General features: G+C 35.7%; 1 protein-coding gene across 1 annotated transcript in view; it reads right to left on the bottom strand.

Moving 5' to 3' along the window:
- Positions 1-1,722: 1,722 nt before the first annotated feature.
- LOC107751254 (protein phosphatase 1D-like) overlaps positions 1,723-11,084 on the bottom strand; it is a 12,969-nt gene continuing 3,607 nt past the window's right edge. The window contains exons 2-6 of the mRNA XM_016566935.1: positions 9,004-9,232; positions 8,735-8,859; positions 7,827-8,008; positions 7,521-7,745; positions 1,723-3,256 (exon numbers count right to left, since the gene is read on the bottom strand). Of these exons, the coding sequence (XP_016422421.1) occupies positions 2,882-3,256; positions 7,521-7,745; positions 7,827-8,008; positions 8,735-8,859; positions 9,004-9,232 (1,136 nt within the window). The 3' untranslated portion in view covers positions 1,723-2,881. The remainder of the gene's footprint in view (positions 3,257-7,520; positions 7,746-7,826; positions 8,009-8,734; positions 8,860-9,003; positions 9,233-11,084) is intronic.

The following is an 11,084-nucleotide window of genomic DNA, read 5'->3' as shown; positions in this document are numbered from 1 at the left end:
AAAACCTGAAATTTTTGACATTGTGGAGACCGACGAGGGAAAAAAAAAATATTACAAATAGTAAATGATGTTTATCTGAAAGTGTAACAATGCAAACAGGCTTTATGTAAGGGTTAGGGTTGGATTAGGGATAGAAAATATCGTTTGGCCAGTATAAAAGTAGGCCTAATTTAAGTCTATAGAAAGTCCCCACAATTCACAAAAACAAACGTGTGTGTTTGTGTGTTTATAGTTACCGAAATTAGTCAGGTCAGGGAGTTTTACATAAAGATATTTAGATTTACTATAGACTAATTACTATAGACTAATCCTAACAAATCCCCTTAAAGAAAACGTACTATTTATGTTTGTATGTATTCGTTCATCCATTCATTCATTTTTAATTAAATGCGTACATAAATAAATGTTCTATTATGTATAAATACGTTTTACAGTTCATGATACCCCCGGGGGTTTTTTTATGAATACTTTTTACAATTCATGATGTCAACGGACGTGTTATCATGCTTTGTTAAATATCTAAATAAGGGAATGTATTTTCTTAAATACTAAAAGATTTCTATTGTCAAAAATTAAGCCCAAATAAATAATAAATCCCCCAGATGTCGCTAAAGGGACGTGTTGTCAGGTTTAGTTAAACATCTAAATGAGGACATGTGACTCCTGAAACACTTAGGCTACATGTCCCTTTAAGGACAAATGGGGACGGATTGGCGTGTTTAGATTTTCAATAAATCTTAAACCTACTCATTCCCCTAACCTGTATTTTTTCAGGGGAAAAAACATTATTTTGTTATGCTATATAGGTCTATATTTATGTTTTCCCTTTGAGAACGTCAAAAAAAAGTGTTTTTAGTCATATTCAGGTAACACCTCAGGACATTGTTCAGCAATTTTCTTCCCGAAGAATAACTAAGTTAAACATGCGGACTCACGCACACTCTTCACTCAAGAGGAGCAGCAGATCAGAAGTGTTTCCTTGTCAGTTTAGCACCATTATGGAGGGTGTGGGTTTAGCTGCTGTCAGGCGGATACCTCCATCACTCATGCTCTCAGATTAGCCTTCTAGAAAACGTCAAGCCAAACTGTTCAGTAGTGGACGCTCACAATACTCGACTTTCACTCTAGTCACCCAGTATTGACTGCCATCTAGTGGTGGATAAACACAATGACATGAATCCACGCCAGTTCTTGTAAAAAAAATAATAAAAAAATAAAATACATGAAGTCCAAGTACTTTTTATGCCATAAAGTAAGCTCTAAATTACATTTCAGTAAACAGGTATATATGCTTAACTATGGTCTCATTCTTTGCAGTTTATGAAATGCCGATTATGGAGTTCATGAAATGTTACCAGATTCTTCCTCAAGAAAAATAACAGAGAATAGCAATACACAATTATTTAAAACAGAAAAAAAAAAAAAAAAATTCAAACCCTGAACAAGACGGCATCCAATACACTAATACTCAATCCCATTTCAAAGAGTGATACAGTTAAATACAACCGATCGCACATTTCAGAAAACCACAGTGAAAGAGGAAAGCTTCCATGACACCCAACTGCCCCTATTGCTCAGGCCAGAGATATTACAATGTAAAATCGCCACTGTTTTTCACAGAGAATAAAATCTAACTCTGACAGGTTTTAACATGCAGAATCTGATCAAAACAATATTACTTTTCTCATGTTTTCTCTCTCTCAAATTTAATTATTTAGGGCCTTTGTAGATGTGTTTGAAATGTAATATAATTGGGTTTTTAAGAAACTCTATGTATTTAAATCCATCAAACTGTCACTGTCATTCAGGCAACATCACATGAGTACTCAAACCAAATCTGCCACTATAGTAAAAAGTGTTCATTTCGAAGGATAAAAAAACACTATGAAAACATTACTTATTATCCACCTTGACAGTTTACTGGAAAATCTCCTTCGAAAAGACAAAGTCTCAAACATGGGGCAACAAACATCCCACTAAAAATGTGCTGTACACTCTGGCAAACGCCTTCGTCTAAACATCGGCTCATAACCACACACCACATTAGCTCTGGAACTGGTGTTGGAAGATGTTATCTGCTTTACATTAACAGACATTATTGATATTAAATAACTTACAATATCGAAATACATACGAAAAGGTGGACAGTCAAGAAACAAAACGCTCCAAGAAAAAGACAGTTTCAAAGGATATAACAGAACATGCAAACCTCAAACTTTACAAAAGCTTTATCAAAAGAAAATAAATAAACTTGCTCTGTAGTCCCAAGATCAGAGATATGTATTAGAATAATTAACTCATGCTCTCTGAAAACAAAAATGGAGCAACTCAAAATTAGAAAGACAGGACAATGCTAACAAATACATTGTATGTGTGAATGTGTGAATATTTAATGCACAAACAATGAAGTATGGGAAATGTGCACACAAGCATTGTGGGGCAAGAAAATTGGATATTTTAAAAAATATAACAAGTATAAAAATATATTTTGTATACCTCCAACTATTTGGTCATTTTCAGAAAATCTGTACAAGCAATTCATGAAATTTTAAAGATGGACATGAATAATGCTGTTTAATTTAAAAGGAGAAAGATTAAATACATCCTTTAAATGAATATTCCTTTAAGAGACTGATCTGCGTTTTTCTTTAATAAAATTACTATAAATCTGATTGCTAAAAAGGAGATTTTCTTTTTACTCTCACATTCACACCATTAAAATTAAAGGAAAGAAAAAACACAATGATAACAAGAATTTAAAAAATCCTACATTACAAACAGAAAGAGCGGCACAAACAATAGCAGTTATTTATTCTTGTGACCATGCAGAGCATCAGAAACCAGGATGTAGACGTTCATTGTATTAGTGTGACGGAGGAGTTCAGCAGACGCAGAGGGTTGCTTTGCGGGGCTGTAGTATAGGGACGCTGGGGGTCCGTTTGGGACTCTTGCCGGCGTTGCGTTTGGCCACGGAGCGTTCACTAGTCCTCCGGCGGGAGCTGCTTGGGGTGAGGGGGCTCCGTCTGGGCCTCTTCCCCACCGGGCTTGACACATCCGGTGGGGACAGGGGCATCTCTGGGGTCCGGTTACCCTCAATGGGGTACACAGTCAAGGCAGCTTTGTCCGTGAGCTCAGTGTAAGGGAGGTTTTCCTCTAACAGGGGTTCTGCGCTCAGACTCACTCCTGACAAACCGTTCCTCCTCTCCAGCGCCGGCAAAGACTCACTGCTGGCTGAGGACAGGTCTGGATCCGGGGTCTGTAAAGGGTCAAACATATGGTCATTTTCTGATTCTATCATTAACATTTTATTATATACAAATTGTTTGGAAAGCTATTTTTAAATTGTAGTATGCCAAGGTAGCAGTAATAGTCCTTTTGAGAAAATTTACAGTTCCAATACAAGTTTAATTTACAGGGACTATTTATATTTTATTATGTCTTTTAAAATGGATTTAATTTATTTAAAAAAGAAAGAAAACAGCATTTATCAGCATTTATTTGGCATAAAAACAATAAATGTACTCATCTAACTACATGTGGTGTAGGAGTTACTAAAATTATTAAAGTGACTCAATAATGTTATATTGCAAAAATATTACATTACAATATATTGTGAAATATTACAATTTAAAGAAATCAATTCTAATATGCTGATTAGAAATCATTCTAAGATGCTGATTTTTTTAATGACTTTTTACAGGACTTTTTTCAGGATTGTTTAATGAATAAAATGTATAAAAGAACAGCATTTATTTGCATTAATGTTTTTTCTAACAAGTAAAAATCTTTACTGTCACCTTTGAACAATTTAGTGCATCCTTGGTGAACAAAAGCATTAACTTCTTTCAAAAAAAGAAAAAGAAACTAAGAATACACAATGTATTACCCTATATCATATTTTTTTAAACTGGATATTTATGCATGTTTATTTGCCTCATGTTTACATTCAGAAAAATAATTATCAGCTTCTCAGTATCAGCCAGAACTGTAATATTTAGGAATCCTTAAAAGATATAAAGTAAAAGTTGAAAAATTGATGTTAAAAAAAATTCCCAGAGGAAGTACCAGAAATGGAAAAGATTCAAACTGCAAACAAATGCCAACAACTCTAAAAGACAAAATACAAATAAAGCAAGTCTAAAGTCTGGTCTTCATCACTACAACGGGGGAAACGCTTCGTGGCTGCTCTTTTGCATTCTCTTGCCTGGTTCTGTATTTTTCATTTCCCCTCTATCAAAATCATAACAGCACCAGAAGAGCAAACAGGAAAAACGATCAAAGCGGCCTCCCAAAACCTCAAATCCACTCCACTTGAAAGGATTAAAAACAAACATCTGTCCACTCTCCAGCTCTCCAAGCCAAAGCAAAACAGCCAAGAGCAGCTGGAGGAGCCGTGCTTCAAACACGCTGGGGCCAAACAAACACGCAGACATGGCTTCCATCGGAACTGCTCTGACAATGGAGGCCTCGGTCGGGAAAGGGGGAGACGGGGGAAGAGAGAGAGAGAAAGATAGAGAGTGTGTGACAGTTAGAGGATAAAGAGAAAAGCAGGCAGGACTGATGAGCAGCATGTCAGAGTCTCTTTTGGTGGGCATGGAGCCAAAGTGTGGCTAACAAGAGCAGGAACTCTGTAAAAAGTCTTATCTAAAAGCTTCTGATTGGCTGTGAGCCTGGACACAGTGTACAAAAATCGCTTGAAGTTCAAGCGTATCATGAACTCCTGTTTTTGTCTGCTTGAAGTGGCTGGGTAGTGTTGTCAAAAATAACGGCACTTCAGTACCAAGTTGGTAACGGAACTGTTCAAATGTGACAATACCAGACTTCTTGCAGTACTGGTAGGACTGAATAATGACTGCATTTGCGCTCTAAAGAGCATCAAAGGTTTCTATTACAACGTGTTTTGACATGTCTGTTGAGATCAGAAATGTAATGGACAATTACAGGCGTTTCATTTAGTCAGACTCAAAATCTACTCAAAAACAGTGCAACTCAAAACCGAGCTCTGCACGCTCGCGAATCCTAATTAACCAACAAAGTGTAGACACAAAGTAAATAAGAGACTCATTATGCAGTGTAGCCAGATTCTTTACTTACAACAAGAGATCTTGCAAGAGTGCCGAACTCAGTGAGCATGCACTGAAATTAAGTGATTGACAGCTTCAGGGATTATAAAGAAAGTGCCATTTACTCACTTTCTCTATACAAGTTCTGTTTTTTATAGAGCTGCCCTCGACAAAAAAAAATTCTGGTCGACTAGTAGTCATTCATTTTAAGCATTAGTCGACTAATCGCACGTTTATTAATAAACCATAATAATGAGCCTTTAATTGCCTACATAGCCTAATAAGCGCTCAAGCATAAAGCTTGCCACAGCGCACCGGCAGAAGTAATGATAATGAATGTGCCAGGGAATAAAAGTAAGGAGGCTGCATTAACATTTGAATAATTTATTGATAAACTAGTGCTTTCTTCGTTTTCGGCTTAAGAAGTCAGCGACACTGACTTGTCATCTCCGCAGTAGTGGATGCACCTGTATGCATGTTTCATACGGATTACATAATCTGAGAATATTTGTTTTCCATTTGAATTGGTTCATTTGAAAGTAAACATTTCACTCTCTATAGATATATTTTTCATGTCTGTAAGGCAAGTATACTTGGAGTTTCGAAATTTCACACACGTTCCCAGAGACCGAGACGGCAGAAAGCGCATCCTGTTTGCTTTCATTATTTTACAAAAGTGTGATGTTTTGTTGTTATTGTGAGTCTTTACAGATTCGAAAGATGTATTAATCTTATCTGTATGACCAAAAATGATGAGTATTTTAAGAGCAAGTGACCGCACCGACGCCTCTGTCCTGCAGTGAGCGCAATACTGTTCAGCTTCCACACTCCGACACTTGAACAGCGCACATTTTTCTAGGTTAACATTAGATTGAGCTGCCATGTAAAATTGCTGTTACTAACCTCACCACATCCTGTGGATTTTTTTCTGTGACTAAGTGTCTAATAGAATTTTCGTCGACCAAGCCTCTTTTGTTCGACTAACAGTTAGTCAACTATTAGGGGGCAGCCCTAGTTTTTTTGTGCTGCTAAGATGACCATATTTTGCTAAAAGTGTTTCACTGTAAATGTAGAAGTGAATTTATCACTATTAATTATTGACACAGCGATAATCATAACAATGATGAAACAAAAAATATATATACCTGTACATTAAAAAAATAAGTCTTTGCTGAATACGTTTAATAGATTTAATAGATTTAACAACCTAAAGACACTCTTTATTCTATTACTTGTTATGTGTTTTGGTTCTTTATTTTATTACTGACTTTTCACTTAAAGTAATGTTTACTTAATTGAAAAAATATTTAAACTTTTTAATGCATTGTTTATTTTTAATTGTTATTAGCATTAAAGGCAGAGTAAGTGATTTCTGGTAGCCAATGTTGATATTTGAAATCACCAAAACAAACACGCCCCTACCCCAAAAGGGTCTTGCCCCTATTTTGATAACTCCGCCCCACATATACATACGCAACCCAGGCAACGATTAGTTCTGTGAAACAAAGCAAAACCAATGTTACACCGTGTCTACGGACGTGAGCGGCGCGGTGCAACAAATCCCCGACAGAAAACTGCTGCCGGGTTCTATTTATGACGTGCTGACACACATTTCAAATGGTTTTCAACTGTCGTTTCAACGGTCGTTTTCAACGTTCGGCCCGAATCCAGTTTTCTAAAGTTTTTTTGAAAAATCACTTACTCTGCCTTTAATAGGCAAGGCAAGGCAAGTTTATTTATATAGCACATTTCGTACACAATGGTAATTCAAAGTGCTTTACATAAAAGAAAGTAATCATAAAAAAAATTATAAATCACAAAAATAAAACAAAAAATTTAAAAACTTTGAAGATGATTTAAAAATTTATTTTAAATTAAAGACTGTTAAAAATAGAAAATGACTATACATACATAAAATACAGTGCATTGTATTTATAAATCAATAATTGATTTCATTTCTATATTTGGTAACACTTTAGATTATGGAACACATATTCACTATTAACTAAGAGTTTCCCTGAATAAACTGCTAATTTGCTGCTTATTAATAGTAAGGTGGTTGTTAAATTTAAGAATGGGGTAAGATTACGGGATCTAAAATATGGTCATGCAGAATAAGGCATTAATATGCGTTTTATAAGTACTAATAAACAACCAATATGCTAGTAATATGCATGCTAATAAGCAACTATGTAATTCCTCCCTAAACTAAAGTATTATCATTTATCTAAAATATGTTTTTTTTTTTCTAACAGTTCGATAAAAGAATAGTAAAGGGATTGTATTCAAATAGTTTTTGCTTTGTTATCAAAATAAGTACAGAGAACCGTGAAATTTTTACTAGTATAAGTACTGACTACTGAAATGTTGGTATTGTGACAATAATGTATTTATTTCCTTTTTTTTCAGCCTGCCTTTACTTCTCAAAGTGTAGCTTTGTGATTTTAGTGATTTTACCTTAATGAGTGGCGTGATGGAGCGGGACCCTATTGCAGGGTCACAGTGTGGTCCCTCTGACAGGCTAAGTATGACCTCGTCTCTGTGCATAGGTAGGTGGGGTTTGCCAGGCTCAGGAAGGGCAATAACTATGACGCTGGTGTTGTCTGCACGGAGCATCCGCTGACGCCATCGCATCAATGCATGGCACCCCAACCGACGTGCAACCGACATCCCGAAAGGTGCCTGTAGGGCATAAAACACACACTTTTAGATATTAACATAAATAGCAGTATATCATGTAGTTAGGGATAAATCTGTTCATACCACAGCTTCATCATGGCTCTGGCACACAGTCACTGCCTCCTGTGGTGGCACCATGTTCCAAAGGCCATCACTGCCAACGATGATGTAACGATGGCGTTTAGGGTCAAGGGACACCACATTGGTGTCAGGCTCAGGAGACACCACAAACTCTCCACTATAGAAGTCATAGCTCCATAGATCACCTGGAAGGACATTATATTTAATTTTATTTGCTTACCTTAACCTTTGCCAATAAAAATACCCCAGAAATTATAGGGAAACAGGAAAAAAAATCTCTAAATTGTGATATCAAGGGCCATCAACTAAAAAAAAAAAAAAAAGCAAAAATAGTAAACAGGCTCAAACATGCTTGCTTGGCATGAAAGCACCTATGAGGTTTGTTGTTGTGTGTAACGCAAACATGTTCAAATCATGTTCAAACTAGTTTTTTTGTGTGTCAAGCAAGTAAAACTCAGCTTCTGTTTAGCATATTTGATGTGCTCTATGCATATGCATTGTTCAATGTTTATATGTAAATAAAAGGCTAAATTACATCTGTTCTCTTCAGAGTCTTCAGTATTCAGTGTTTCTATGAACTTTTTGAAATGCGAAAGTTTTGGTGGAATGAACTTTGAATGGAGAGACAAATCTCTCAGGTTTCATTAAAAATATCTTTATTAGTGGTTCGAAGATGAACAAAAGGTTTATGGGTTTGAACGACATTAGGGTGAAGATTATTTTTGGATGAGCTATCCCTTTAACTGAATTTGACTGTAATGGATTTTACAGAGACACAGTTTGCATAATCCTTCTTAACACTATTAAAAGCAATGCCCTTGACTTATTAATGAGAACTGAAATTAATAAAAACCACATATTAATCAATATTTAATATATCTGAGTGTACTTGTGTAATTGTAAGTGTTTACCTAGAGCTCTGGCGACAGCGAGGAAGGGGATCTGATCGATCGGGGTGCTCCTTCTGACCGGGCCGTTGTGAGTTACCCTAGGCCTCTTCCACACCACACGGTTCACACCAGACTTCTTCACCACACTACACTCACACAAGAAAATGCAAATTAACTGGTCTTCCAAAACACAATTGTAGTGGTTAGTTGATTTGTTTTAAGACTGCATGTTATCCAAGAGATTGATTCTTATGATGACTTAAAGGTGTCAGCAAGCATCAAGATCTTACCTGCCACCCAGTCCCTCAATTCTCTGCTTTTCTTTCGGGAGCTCGGGCTTGTGGTCTTGTGTGACCTCCACAGCTTTGATGACTTTATCAGTGGGATCTTCCCTCACACCCAACACAACAGACGAGTCCCCGACATGAGCCACAAACATGCTGTCCCCTCTGATGACCACCACACTGGCTGTAGTGCCCGAAGTACTGGGGAGGCCAGTTAATGTCTTTGGCCATTCAGCTGAAGAAAAAACATGCATTGTTAACCACGACATTGACCAGCAGATGTCACTAGCATGCCATCACACCCACCTAGTCTGCTTTGCGCATGCATACATTCAATAATAATTAGCAGAAAGTTTCTCATTATTATGCAATATGAAGTCATTATTTTTAGAAAGTTTCTCATAATGAGATGTTAAGTTATGAGGAAGACTCTCATTATGAAAAACTAAGTCATTATTATTAGACCGTCATAATATTTATGTTTCTAAATATAACGTTAACTTAATTATGAGTTCGCTTCTCATTATTATGATGTACAAATACATAATTATGGTACAGTCTCTCAATATAATGAAGCAGTAAGTCACAATTATGAGAGTTTCTCATTATTATGACTTACAGAATCATATTTTTACTCAGTAGTGGTGGAAACGGGTTTCTGTGATATAATGCATTTGCTTATTACCTCTAACCGTGTGTAAAGGTTTGCAACAGTTTTACATAGACCTTCTGCCTGTCTGTGCACTGCACACAGGACACCTTGGCAATTGAATCGCCATTGGCTAGTAAATTTGTTTTGTTTACTCGCCAGAATGATATATATGTAAAATGGCACCGTTTTATAAATATCTGAAAGTACACTCTTAACATCAGTCAGTAAAGCATTGTAATATGATAATCAATATTATTTAATGATAGAACTTTAGTAATTAGAATTAAAACTTGATAACCATGTATGAATTAGGGCTGGACAATAATTTAATATCATGTATCGCGATATAATTTTTTTCCATAACGGTGATATGATTTTTAAACACATTTCCGATATTTCGATATACATTACCAGTTTCCCATACATTGATTTATTTGTGCCGTTTGACTTCGTTGAATAAACATGAGCACTGCAGGTTTCAAATTCATAACATGGCGCGGGTGTTTTATATGAATGTATCTCTGAAAGGTCTTCAGAAAAGTTTCGATGGCATTTTCATTTGATACGATAAAGTAGCATTCATGAGCGGAGCTGCTTTGATTACAGCCATTACTGGAGAAACCGCTAGTTTTATCACTCTAAAAGCGCCTCCTGCTGGCAGAGAATGAGTTTTCATTTTAAATAAGCCCGTCTCCAGCAACATTTCCAGTTTTTGTTGTTGTTCAATTTTTTGTTTTCTGCAGCGACTCGGAGCACGTTTCATACCCTTTTTTCTGGCTGAAGCACATTTGTTTCAATCTATAAGAATAATCAGCCTACACTACCAGGCAAAAGTTTTTGAACAAGATTTTTAATGTGTTTTTTTTTTTTTCTCTTCTGCTCACCAAGGCTGCATTTATTTGATCCAAAGTACAGCAAAAACAGTAAAATGTTGAAATATTTTTACTATTTAAAATTGCTTTCTATTTGAATAGATTTTAAAATGTAATTTATTCCTGTGATCATACATATGTAAATTTTCAGCATCATTACTCCAGTCTTCAGTGTCACATGATCCTTCAGAAATCATTCTAATATGCTGATTATCAATATTTAAAACAGTTGAGTAAATTTTTTTTTCAGGATTCTTTGATGAATAGAAAGATCCAAAGATCAGCATTTATCTGAAATAAAAAGCTTTTGTAACATTATACACTATTCCATTCAGTATAATTTTTATTATTTTTTTGGGAAAGAAATTATAGAAATTAATACTTTTATTTAGCAAGGATGCTTAAAATTGATCAAAAGTGATGATAAAGGCATTTATAATGTTACAAAAGATTTCTATTTCAGATAAATAGTGTTCATATCGATATCGGAATTATATCGTATCGACCGAAATTAAGAAATATATCGTGATATCAATTTGGGCCATATCGTCCAGCCCTATGTT

This window comes from Sinocyclocheilus rhinocerous, unplaced genomic scaffold (assembly GCF_001515625.1).
Source record: "Sinocyclocheilus rhinocerous isolate Xijiao unplaced genomic scaffold, SAMN03320098_v1.1 scaffold1083, whole genome shotgun sequence".
NCBI classification, from domain to species: Eukaryota; Metazoa; Chordata; class Actinopteri; order Cypriniformes; family Cyprinidae; genus Sinocyclocheilus; species Sinocyclocheilus rhinocerous.
This window is presented reverse-complemented; position numbering and strand designations above follow the sequence as displayed.